The 12723-nt window shown below is 57.9% G+C and overlaps 1 protein-coding gene across 6 annotated transcripts in view; it reads left to right on the forward strand.

Annotated features, from left to right (window-relative positions):
• TASOR2 (transcription activation suppressor family member 2) overlaps window positions 1-11531 on the forward strand; it is a 50683-nt gene extending 39152 nt beyond the window's left edge. For 2 of the 6 annotated variants that reach the window (XM_051612019.1, XM_051612050.1), the window contains exons 18-24: window positions 187-3579; window positions 4375-4500; window positions 6037-6190; window positions 6794-6899; window positions 8330-8514; window positions 9555-9669; window positions 10781-11531. In XM_051612019.1, coding sequence (XP_051467979.1) covers window positions 187-3579; window positions 4375-4500; window positions 6037-6190; window positions 6794-6899; window positions 8330-8514; window positions 9555-9669; window positions 10781-10784 — 4083 coding nt within the window. In that variant the 3' untranslated portion in view covers window positions 10785-11531. Of the gene's footprint in view, window positions 1-186; window positions 3580-4350; window positions 4501-6036; window positions 6191-6793; window positions 6900-8329; window positions 8515-9554; window positions 9674-10780 lie in introns of those variants that run through there. The other 4 variants (XM_051612028.1, XM_051612041.1, XM_051612036.1 and 1 more) reach the window with 4 other exon arrangements.
• The last annotated feature ends 1192 nt before the right edge of the window (window positions 11532-12723 follow it).

Genomic DNA, 12723 nt, shown 5'->3' on the forward strand with positions numbered 1-12723 from the left:
GCAGTGGGGGTGGTAGTGGCCCTCATGGGGGTGAGGGTTCAACCTGGACTTCTTTTTAAAGCCAAAACTCATCTCCCCTGTTGCTGTTGAGGTGGTTGGGCTCACAAAGTTGGAGCTTTTAAACTATCCAGGTCCTCCTGCCTTTGCTTCCCCTTGAAGATTAACCTCTGAATGGTCTTGTTTCAGAAGGAGCCACTCAAAGAGGAGCTGCTGGACACTGCGATGGCCTCCAGCCCTTGGGATGAGCTCAGGGATGCCACCAAGCCCCAAGCTGCCCTGGGCAGGGAAAACCCACCCAGCCAAGCCCCAAATTCCAGTACAGCTCCTTGGAACGATGTACCGAGTGCACGGCATGGACCTGGAGAGCAGCAGGAGAGTGGGTGGGCAGCAGGGCTGGGGGGTGGCCCTGGCCCTCCTGAGGACAGGGAGGTGGTGGGAGATGTTGAGCACTCTGCTGAGGTTGGGGACAGCAGCTGGGACACCAGCAACTGGCTGCAAGGGGACTGTGGTTTGATGCCTTTAGAAGTGCAGCCTGGAAGTGCAAAGCCCAACGGAGCCAGTGGGGAAGGGGAGGGATCACAAGACCCCTTTGGACATTCAGAGAAAGGGGAGGAAGAGGTGGAGGAGGGAAGAAGAGAGCAAGAGGACTCAGAGTCTGAAAGCACAGGCCTGGGGACTGTTGTTGGTTTAGCATTTTCTGAAAGGGATGGTGCTGACGCGGAGCATGGACACAGCGAGCAGAAACCTGTGGATTCAGCATCTCCAAAGGACTTTGGTGCTCCTGGAGAGGGCCCCGTGCCCAGCCCTGCTGCCTCAGCATCCCCCTGCCCAGGCAGATCAACACCAGGGCTGTCAGCTGGCACTGAGAAGGACCCTCAGGGGCTTCCTGGTGAGATAGGACCGAGCCTGGACACGCTGCAAGACCCCTGCGAGGCTCTGGCCCCTCCAGATGCAGAGACAAACGGGGTTGGTTTGGGACAGGCAGCCAGTCCAGCCAAGGAGGGGTCGTCCTGTGCCGGTGGGTCGGTGCTGCCCTTCCCATCCCATCCCAATCCTGCCTGGGGGGCACGGCCAGACAGCGCTACAGGAAGCGTGAGACCTGCTGGAGAGAAGCTCCGGGAGTGCTTGGAGCAGAAAGACAAGGATCGTGCGCCCTCTGCAGAAAGGTGGGCGCCTGCTGGCAGCAAAGCCACCAGCACAGCTGGCCCCGAGTCACCCTGCAGCCAGGGGCTGTCACTAACCCTGTCCCCTGACTCCAGCTCTGCCTGCCTGCCAGCTCCTGATGGAGCCACAGATCCTGCTGCTGCTCCAGAGGACCAGGAGCTCCAGGCAAGCAACCAGGCTCCATCACAGAGTGACCTGGGAGGGAGCAGCTCCCAAAGGTGTGGAGACAAGGTTGGTGCTGACCTCACTTCTCTGAGCACTGGTGGATCCAGCCGAGAAGGGGATGTGGTTTTGGTGGAAGAGCAGCAGAGCAGCCCTTCTGCCAACTGCATGGATGTGCTGGATGAGGCCTCGGGAGCAGGTGATGGCCAAGGCTTCACCTTCCACTGTACAGCCTCAGCAGGTGACTCTGAAGCTGGAGGGGATGATGAGGTGTGCCCCAGTGCAGAGAAGCCCCCTGGGAGCAACAGAAGGAACACAGCCACGGTGGCTGACACACCTCAGGAGCCAGAGACCTCTCTTCATCACCTCCTGGAACCAGAGCCCTCCTCCCCGCTGAGAGAGGGGGTGTCTGCCATGAAGGAGCACCCCAGGAAGCAGCAGAGCTCCCCAGATGGCCTGTCCCAACCTGCCCACAGAGGCTCAGCTCCTGCTTCTCCCTCCCTGCAGGACCCTCTTCTCCCCCCTGGTGGAGATGCAGACCCTCCCCACCACTTGTCAGAGCAAAGCCAGCAGGGGACAGTCCTGTGCCGAGGTGAGAAGTCCTGCCAGCCAGGAGGTGCTGCAGAGGTGAGCGTGGCTGCTGAGAGCTCCTTAGAGCCCAGGAGTGCAGAAAAGGTGACAAATGACACCGGCCAGTGCTCTGCAGAGCCAGCAGGGAGCTCCCCCACGCAGCTGCTGCTGCCAGGTGACCCAGGATTGCTGCCACCTGCTCCTCTGCCTGGTCACAAAGCAGGTCTGCCCAGCTCCGAGCCCGACTCACTCCTCAGTGTCCACCCTGAGATGCTCTCTTCTGGCACGAGTTCTGCTCCATGGTCCTGCTGCAGGGGGGACACCTGCCTGGGCCAGCCCCCTGGGAGCCAAGCAAGGGATGCAGCTGGGAGCCACGAGGAGGAACCCATCCTGCCCGAGGGTCTGGAAGGAGGAAGCAGTGTCCCTCTTGCCAGCCCTGCATCTTTCCCAGAGGCCAAGGGATCCGATGCCTTTGCTGATCTGCCCCATCCCAGCATGGCAGTGGGAGAGGGAGAAGAGCCCAGGAGGCTCTCTGGAGAAAGCCTGGAGCTTGGTGACACCAAGGATATTTCAGACCCTCTCCCGAGGGCAAAGCAGCTCCCCAGCACAGACGGACACGTGGGCTTGGCCTTTGAAGATCCTTGGGAGCCTTCTTCCCCCAGCCACTCTGACCAGGAGTGTTTGGGGGGGACTTCCCAGCCTCTGCTGGCAGCCAGAGGTTCCTGCACCACGGATGCTGCAGGGAGAAGGACCGAGGGGGGCTCGGAGGGGTGCAGTGAGGACTGGGGGTCGCTGGGGGCAGAGCGGGGCCGGTCGATCATCAGCGCGGGGGAAGCCAGCAGCAGTGGGCACGGTCCTCCCTGGGTCAATATCAGGGACAGGCAGGGAGTGCTGAAGGACTACCAGAACTTCGTGGTCACCAAGAAGTGCCAGGAGAGGACAGGGAACGTGCAGCCCCCCAAGAGGTGCAGCCGCTGCGCGGGGGAGTCTCACTTGCTGAGGTCGCTGATGAGGACTTGGGGGGGTTTTGAAGAGATCACCCAGCAGACCCTGGACATGGAGTGTCTGCGTTTTCATTATAAGCTAAAGCAAATTCTGAGGGGTGGGAAACCACCCTGTTCTACCTCCAGAAGCATCTTTCCAAAAGACTTTTCTCCTCAGGTGATGTCTGAGACGTCGCCTGTGCCCGAAGCTCCCGTCCCGCTGTCCCCACGGAGCAGGAGCCCTTTGCAGGTGACCATCCTGCCCTCTGAGACCTGGCTGAGCAGGCTTGGCTGGCACCACCAGCAAAGCAGGTGGCATGGGGACCTGTGTACCCCCTGGCAGGACACCCTGTGTGACCAGAGGAGCAGGCCCAGACCCCAAACCCCCAGCCAAGGCCACCTGGATCCTTTCCACCTCAGCAAGCTGAAATGTGACAAGCTGAAGGACTCCAGGGGGGACACGGCTGAGTTCAACGGGGCCATGCTGGGGAGGGAGGGTGGAAGGATGGTCCCAGCCCTTGGGGAGGCCACGAGGGAGTGGCCATGCCCCAGGGGGGTGGTTGCCTTGGAGGAGATGATCGTGGACCTGTGCAGCACCCTGAGCTTCCGCCTGCACAGCCTGGCCCAGGAGGCCTGTGCCCACGCCGGCCTGTTCTACCTGGTGGAGACAAGTGAGGACCCTTTCTTTGCCAGAGTGAAGGTAATGGCTGGTCCTGCTGGCCTGGGTGGGGATGGGTGACCCTGGGGTGAGAGCTGAGGGCAGTGGGAGCAGGCACAGGGTGAGCTCACTCAGCCCAGCATGGCCATTTCCTCTCAGCTCCCACCACCTGAAATTAGAATAATGGAATCATTTTGGCTGGAAAAGACCCTTAAGATCACCCAGTCCAACCATTCCCCCAGCCCTGCCCAGTCCACCACTGCCCCATGTCCCTCAGCACCATCTCCAGGGTTTGGAAACCCCTCCAGGGATGGGGACTCCCCCCTGCCCTGGGCAGCCTGGGCCAGGCCCTGACAACCCTTGCCAGGAAGGAATTGTTCCCCAGATCCAACCTCAGCCTCCCCTGGCACAACTTGAGGCCATTTCTTCATCTCCTATCCCTTGAACATCCCCTGGGCCAAAACAGGTTGAAGTTGATGCAGGAGCAGCCCAAACTCAACCCTTCCCATGGTGGCTTTTGCTTGAACTGTCATTAAGGGGTTGGAAACTCTGGGAGGGTGATTGCCCAGGAGGATTTGCTGCTCCAAAGTAACAAAGAGACCTGATGCCACCTCCAGGTGGTTTTCTAGAAGGTTTTTGCCAACAAAGGTCAATGACTGCTTCATCCTCTGGCTGGAGCACACCAAAGAGCCACCTTGGCCCCAGGATGCTGGGTTGGGGTTGCTGTCATGCTCCTCCTTCCTCTCTCCAGACACCTGTGCCAGGAGTGTGTCACCACTCTGGTGAAGATCTTCTCCCTACAAACCTTCTTAGGTGCTGCCATGATCTCTGTTCCAGAGCTTGCTGAAGGCAGATGGTCGCCTGGAGATGGAGCCCCAGAGCTTCTGCAAAGCCAAACACCCAGACACCCAGAGGCTGCTGGTCGTCATCAGGAACGAGGACATTTCCTCACACATCCACAAGGTGAGGAGGCCTCAGCCCATCCTATGTTCTTTTCCTGCTAGCACTGGGTTTTGAGTATCAGGATCCACTTCAGAGGGTTTTCCACCTGACACTGTGTAGCTGTAGGTGGGACTGTCAGTCTCTGCAGAGACTGACATGAAAAGCTGTTGAAAACAAGTATCTCAAAAACATAGAATCACAGACTCATTCTGGTTGGAAAAGACCTTTAAGATCATCATGTCCAACCATTGACCCCACTCTACCAAGTCCAGAGCTAGAACATGAACCCTGTCAGCTCTGCTGCTTTTCCTGTCCCCATTTTTAATTGCTGAGTAACTTCACTTGGAGGAGCCAAGCTCAGAGCAGTCAGGCTGGGCTTGTCTCATGTCACAGGGCAGCTCAGCTGGGCTTTGCCTGGTGGGCTCCAGTGGATATTGCAGCAGACTGAGCCACCAGTAGCTCCCCATGTCACCATCTGCTGCTTTGGGGTCAGGCTGTGGGGACATGAATATGGGTCTGATGAGGACAGGGTGGGCTCCCCGGGTTCCCCAGGAGCAGGTGTGAGCTGCAAAGCTCCCCCAGGGGTCAGTACTGGGGCTGGTCTTGTTCAGCATCTTCATCAGTGACCTGGATGAGAGGACAGGGTGTATCCTCAGCAGGTTCATTGATGATACCAAACTGGGAGGGGTGGTGACACTCCAGAGGGCTGTGCTGCCATCCAGGGTGACCTGGACAGGCTGGAGAGCTGGGCAGAGAGGAACCTGATGAGGTTCAACAAGGGCAAGTGCAGGGTCCTGCACCTGGGGAGGAAGAACCCCATGGACCAATATAGGTGAGGGGGGGACCTGCTGGAGAGCAGCTCTGAGGAGAAGGATCTGGGAGTCCTGGTAGATGGTAAATGATCCATGAGCCAGGAATGTGCCCTTGTGGCCAAGGAGGCCAATGGGATCCTGGGGTGCATGAGGAAGAGTGTGGCCAGGAGGTGGAGAGAGGTCATTGTCCCCCTCTGCTCTGCCCTGGTGAGGCCCCATCTGGAGAGCTGGGACCAGTTCTGGGCTCCCCAGGTCAAGAGAGACAGGGAACTGCTGGAGAGAGTCCAGGGGAGGGCAACAAAGGTGCCTGGGGGGTTGGAGCATCTCCCTGATGAGGAAAGGCTGAGAGAGCTGGGGCTGTTCAGCCTGGAGAGAAGGCTGAGGGGAGACCTTCTTGATGCCTCCCAGTATCTCAGGGTGGGTGCAGGAGGATGGAGCCAGACCCTGCTCAGCAGTGCCCAGGGACAGGACGAGGGGCAACGGGCACAGGCTGGAACATGGGAAGTGACATGGAAATAGGAGGGAAAACAGAGCCCTGGGCCAGGCTGCCCAGGGAGGCTGTGGAGTCTCCTTCTCTGGAGACATTCCAGACCCACCTGGATGCAGCCCTGGGGAATGTGCTCCAGGGGATCCTGCTTTTGGGGGGGGTTGGACTGGAAGGTCTCCAACCCTGACAGCCCTGGGGCTTCAGAGAGGTGCAAACCCTGTTGAAAACCACTCTCCAAACCCTGTCTGGCTGGAGCAGGTCCCCTGCTTGCTGAAGCTGAAGCACAGCCCCAGCGTGGTGTTCGCCGGGGTGGACAGCCCTGAGGACCTCACCAGTGGCACCTTCCAGGAGCTGTTTCACACCGGTGGCTTCGTGGTGTCGGACAACAAGGTGTTGGAAACCGTGACCCTGGGTGAGTCCCCTGAGCCTCTCCCTTGGGTGCAGACACAGTGTCAGCTCCTGCCTCACCCACTGGTTTGCTGACACCTTCCAGAAACTTCCCACCGTGTCCTCTGCTCCTGCTTTGGTGGGGGAAGCTCATTTCCCTCTGCTTGACACCTCAGCCCTCCTCCCAAGCTGGGTCCTGATCAAGGCTTCCAAGAACATCTAAAGTCCAGTGAGGGCTACCAAGATGGTCAGGAGCTGGAGCAGGGGTTGGGCAAGGAGATTCAGCTGGGAGAAGGGAGGACAAAGGGGAGACCTTGTTGCTGTCTTAATGAGAAGTGGCAGAGAAAATGGAGCCACACTCCTCCTGGAGATGCTCAGGGATGGGACAAGAGGTGACAGGGACAAGTTGTTTTTACTCTTCAAGATACTAGGAATTAAATCCCAACGTGTTCAAACTCCAGGATGGGATTCCAGTTTCCCAACCCAGGACGTGAGTCTCCATCCTTGGAGGTATTCAGACCTCACCTGAGCAACCTCAGGTGGCCCAGGGTTGAGCAGAAGTTGGGCCAGAAATCCCCCAGACACCCCTTTTCCACCCTTGGTTACCCTTTGGTTCTTGTCTCCTCAGGCCAACTGAAGGAGGTGGTGAAGGTGCTGGAGAAGCTGAACAGAAGTGGGAGGTGGAAGTGGCTCCTTCACTACAGGGAGAGCAAGAAGCTCAGAGAAGACATCAGGTAACAATTGGTGGCTCCCACTTCTCTGCTGTCCTTATCACCACAGCAAGGACATCCCAACCACAGTGGCTTGTGGTGTCCCTTGTAACCTTCAGTGCAGGGACACAGGGTGAGTTAGGTGCCTCTGGTTGGGTCTTGGCTTCTCACAAGTTGAGTTTGAAGGGGTTTTTTTGTTTAAATAAGAACTTTTCCTCCCAGTGAGAGGCCACGTGTGTCCATCTGGAGCTGCCAGGGCTCAGCCTTCAGGGGCCTGCAAGAAAACTCCACACGTTGAGTTCTGCTTTTTAAACCTATATGAGATGGAGCAGCAGGACATGGGACCTGGAGAGGATCAGATGGCCTGAAACCTTGTGCCTTGCACGTGACCCAGGATGAGGAAAGCTCTGGCAGCTGCTCCTTGTCCCCTGCTGAACCTCCATGAGGCAACTCCCCCCTTTACTTGGGCAGGAGACCCTCTGTGGGCGTTACAGCCCAGGAGGGGCTCGAGGAAAGGCCCCAAAATTGGCTTGAGGAGCTGCAGGCTCCAAAAGCTGCCTCTGCCAACTGAGCTGCCTTCCCACCAGCTCACCCCAGCTCCTACACACAACCCACCAGGATCTCAGGAGACCTCTCTGGGCCTCTCTCTTGCTCCTCCATCTCTTCACTGTTTCATTTTCTCTCTCATCAGGTGTGTGATCTTGGGTGGGTGATTTGGGCTCTTGAGTTGACAATATGGGAGAGGAGCTGGGGTGTCCTGAGGGGTGTGTAAAACCAAACCCTCTGGGAGAAGCAGAACTCCTTGCTTCCTTCTGCTCATGGAAGTTCTTTGCAGCAGCAAGAAGAGAAAGAGAAAAGGGTGGACAAGTTCCATGGGAATGTTGGGCTTTTATCATGGTTGAGCTCAGAGAGCTCAATGTTGTTGGGCAGGCTGCCCAGGGGCAGGAAAGGACAACCTTTCAGTAACCACCTGGGAGCAAAGAGGAAACTGTTCTGAGCAGAAAATGCCACCACAAACCAGGAGGAATCTCAGACCTTCTCCACGTTGGGCCTTTCATGGTGGCAGCACAAGGTGGTGGGTTTGAGGACCTGGTTTTCAGCCCTCCAGCAGGTGCTGGAGAATTGTAGAACACAGGAAGGTTTGGGTTGGAAGGGACCTTCAAGATCCTGTAGATGCAACCCCCCTGCATGGGCAGGGACACCTCCCACCAGCCCAGGCTGCTCCAAGCCCCATCCAACCTGCCCTTCAACACTGCCAGGGATGGGGCAGCCACAGCTTCCCTGGGCAACCTGGGCCAGGCTCTCCCCACCCTCACAGCCCAGAATTTCTCCCTCATGTATAAAAACACCCGCGAGGCTGGAAGAACCACACGTGTCCCATCACACCTGCTGATTCCTTGGGAGGGGGCAAAGGGCTGAAGCCCCTCCCCACCTTCACCTTGCCCCTGTCCTAGCAGGGTGGATGCTGAGGCCCAGAAGAAGCACTTCACCCTCAAGTCCTGCCAAGGAGCTGAGCTGGTCGAGGTCCTGCACTATCACGGCTGCGACGCCGCTGCCGCCCCCGACTCGGAGCACGTGCAGTGCCTGTTGAACCTGCAGGTCCAGCACGTCAGCGCCAGGTTCGCCGTGTATCTCACAGGTAGGGAAGGGCTCTGGGTGCTGCCCCGTGCCCTCAACACCCACCAGCACCCACTGGAATTGGCCTGGGAGTTGGTGGAGGAGGGAGAAGAAACGCTGGGGTTTGCTGCCGCTAGAAGCGCTTGGTGGGTAAAGTGGGAGCGGAGGCATTGGATGGAAGAGCAGCCCTGAGGAGAAGGGTTTGGGGGGTGTTGGGTGAGGAGAAGCTCAACAGGAGCTATCAAAGCCATCCTGTCCTGGCCTGTCACGAGCAGAGTGACCAGCAGGGCCAGGGAGGGGATTGTCCCCTCTGCTCTGCTCTGCTCTGCTGAGACCCCCCTGCAGGGCTGGGGCCACCTCTGGGGTCCCCAACACAGGAAGGACATGGAGCTGGTGGAGAGAGGTCAGAGGAGGCCCCGGAGATGATGGGAGGGCTGGAGCAGCTCTGCTCTGGAGCCAGGCTGGGAGAGTTGGGGTGTTCAGCCTGGAGAAGAGAAGGCTCCAGGGAGACCTGAGAGCACCTTCCAGTGCCTGAAGGGGCTCCAGGAAAGCTGGGGAGGGGCTTGGGACAAGGGCAGGAGGGATGGGAGCAGGGGGAAGGGTTTCCAGCTGGCAGAGGGAGCTGGAGCTGAGATGTGAGGGAGAAATTCTGGGCTGTGAGGGTGGGGAGAGCCTGGCCCAGGTTGCCCAGGGAAGCTGTGGCTGCCCCATCCCTGGCAGTGTTGAAGGGCAGGTTGGATGGGGCTTGGAGCAGCCTGGAATGGTGGGAGGTGTCCCTGCTCATGCAGGGGGTTGGATCTAGATGATCTTGAAGATCCCTTCCAACCCAGACCAGTCTGGGATTCCATGATTGCAGGTCCCTGCAGTAAAAGGCAAAAGGAGCAGATTTTTGGAGCTGTGCTGAATTCTGGCAGTTTTTCCAGTCAGTGGGTGGTGACCTCAGGTCCCACTCCAGTCCTGGCCTGTTTGCCCAGCAGCTCCGAGCAGGAACTGCAGGGGGAGCTGGGAATAATTCCTGCAGGTTCCAGAACATCTTTAGATGTGTCTCCCTTTCCTTTGCAGCAAAGCCCAGCGTGGGCAGGGAGCAACTTGAGAGCCAAGGAATCCTCGTGGCCGACGTCAACACCTTCCTTGGGACGGTCCAGAAAGCTGCTGCCCCCTTCAGAAGAAGCTACTGGTAAGGGGGGGACTTGGGATTGACTCCTTCGCCCTAAAAAAGTCCAGGAGCAGCTCCTGGGTTGTCTGTGGGGTGACAGGCAGGGAACTGGGGTCCAGCTGTGGGTCTAGGACATGGGCCAACTCTCCATGGGACAACTCTCCACCAGGATGTCAGTGTGCCAGGACATCTGTGCACTGGGACATCTCTGCACTGTGGCATCTGCTGGTCTGTGGAGAGTTGTCCCAGCACAGGGATGTCCCCACACAGGGATGTCCCCACACAAGAGATGATGTCCCCACACAGAGATGATGTCCTCACACAGGGATGTCCCAGCACAGGGATGTCCCAGCACAGAGATGATGTCCCCACACAGGGATGTCCCAGCACAGGGATGTCCCAGCACAGAGATGATGTCCCCACACAGGGATGATGTCCCCACACAGGGATGATGTCCCAGCACAGGGATGTCCCAGCACAGAGATGATGTCCCAGCACAGGAATGATGTCCCCACACAGGGATGATGTCCCAGCACAGGGATGTCCCAGCACAGGGATGATGTCCCAGCACAGAGATGATGTCCCAGCACAGGAATGTCCCCACACAGGGATGATGTCCCAGCACAGGGATGATGTCCCAGCACAGGGATGTCCCAGCACAGAGATGTCCCCACACAGGGATGTCTCAGCACAGAGATTATGTCCCAGCACAGGGATGTCCCCACACAGGGATGATGTCCCAGCACAGAGGTGATGTCCCCACACAGGGATGATGTCCCAGCACAGAGGTGATGTCCCCACACAGGGATGATGTCCCAGCACAGAGATGATGTCCCAGCACAGGGATGTCCCCACACAGGGATGATGTCCCCTCACAGGGATGAGGTCCCAGCAGGGAGCTGGCAACGGAGACTTGTCCGTTCCCACCAGCTGCTCCTGCAGCAGCACAGAGACCTTTCCCAGGCCTTGTCTGCAGGATCTTCTCCAGCTCTGCTGACACAAAAGCTGATTCCTGAAGCCAGAGCCAGGAGGTTCCATGCTGGGCATCCCCTGGGAAAGCTCAGCAGGAGCTCAGCCCTGCCTGGGGCTGGGGGAGCAGAGCACTAACCTGGCCCACATCTCTGTGTTGCAGGTGACGAAGCGAAGCCACAGCTCAGCTCCTCCCGGGCCCTGTGGCACCATCTGGGGCATCCTGCTCCTCTGGGAATGGCCCCCACATCCCGCTGGGATTCAGGGGCTGCACAGGAACCCTGGGAATGTTGCCTCCAGTTCTGTAGGGAGAAGTTCTTTCCAGGTACCTCATGCAAACCCTCCCGGGGATTTACTCCCTGCCATCGAGTTCCAGTAGGAGAGAGGCTGGTTTAACCTGACACAGGTTTAAATTATTGGGAGTGTTTCCAGGTGGTTAGTGCAGCTGAGGTGGCAGAAATAGGAATCATTTTTATTTTAATTTAAAAAAATAAATAAGAAGAAGCTGTTTACTTGAAGGGTGGGAGCCATGAGAGTCCAGGACAATAAAGGCATTTTTCCAAGTGGCTTTTGCTGCACCCAGGACACACACCCTTGGGGTGGGTGGACAGATTTTTTTTTTTAGGTGGACATTTCCAAGTCTGCTCTACACTACGTTTCAAGTCTCCTCCTCTTGGTACCGTTTCACTGCTGGGATTTGCCACATTCCAGCAGGTGGGAATCTTGTAAATAGCTAGATGATGGGATAGGGGAACAAAAAGCTCTTATTTATGGTCACTCAGGCAGGCCAGGTGGGAAATGCCCCATGAAAGATCCCTGCAGGATTCCCCACCTTGGGATGCACAGGGCAGGGTTGTCCTCTCTCTGTTTTTATTTTAATTTTAATAAAAGAACACAGGACCTGATGCACAGGATGGGTTTGTGCAGAGTTTGATTGATATAAAACCTCAAAAAAAACACCCCACCCCACGAAGCTTCAGAGGCTGCTGCTCCTGAGAGGGGCAGAATCTCTGCCCTCGGGCTGATCCCAGCAGCTTTCCCAGCTCCCACCTGGCTCAGGAGTTGGATTTGTTCTGCTCCACCCCAACTTTGAAGGCCACAGAGGAAGGAAGACCCAGCAGCCTCTCTAACAGCCGAGGGGGACTCCAGGCTGCAGGGTCACCACCCTCCTCCTCCTTCCCAGCAGGAGGGAGCTCCATGAGCCAGTGGAATAACCAGGATACAGCAGAGGTGTGTGTGTGGGGGGGGATAATGGCAGCATTGAGGGGCAGGAGCTGCTGGTCCCTGTGCTTTAGGTCTCTCCTGCCTTTGAAAAGGTTTGAGCAACTGAATCAGCTCAAGGGTGGGGGAAGCACAAAGCAAGGGAGAACTTCAGGGACCCACCAGGCTGTGGTGGTTTCAGTGGAAAGGTGGTTCCTGGAACTGGCACAGCAAGGAGAGGAAGTGCCAAAAGCCCCCCCCCTGAGGCAGGAGGGAGGAAGATGAGGGGCAGCCACAGCCAGGGCTGGTGCAGCTTTGGGAGGGAGATGTGGTGGAAGCCTCAGTTCCTCTTCAGCAGCAGCACAACTGCAGCTGGGGGAAGGATCAGCCCTTCCCCAGCCACCCTGCCCGGCTGAAGCAGCAGCTGAGAACAGGGGAAAACAAACCACCATTCCAAGGCTTTTTCCCACTTTTCCCAGTACTTGGCATCGCTGGGTGTCAGGACGAGCCCTGCTCCTCACCGTGCAACTGCCACCCGCCCCCGCAGGAGGGATCCGAGCAGGGGATCAATAAGGCTCGCTCAGGAGGAGCAGCTTTTGTGCCGGGAGATCAAGGCCCCGCAGAGGAGCCCCCAAGAGCAGGAGTTGCTTTTCTGCCGCTCCCGGCAGGAGCTGCTGCTGGATGCGGACACTGGAGGGGGCAGCAGGGAGCGCTGAGCCCACCCCTGCCTGAGGCACAGACCGGGCTGGAGCTGCGGCAGCTTCTGCCCTGCCAAGGGCAGCCTGGGAAGCCCAACTGAGGAAACCTGTTCTGGAATCATCATGGAATGGTGAAGGTTGGAAGGGACCTTAAAAGACCATCCAGTTCTAACCCCTGCATGGGCAGGGACACCTCCCACCATTCCAG

The sequence above is a fragment of the Apus apus genome, chromosome 1, assembly GCF_020740795.1.
Source record: "Apus apus isolate bApuApu2 chromosome 1, bApuApu2.pri.cur, whole genome shotgun sequence".
Classification (NCBI taxonomy): domain Eukaryota; kingdom Metazoa; phylum Chordata; class Aves; order Apodiformes; family Apodidae; genus Apus; species Apus apus.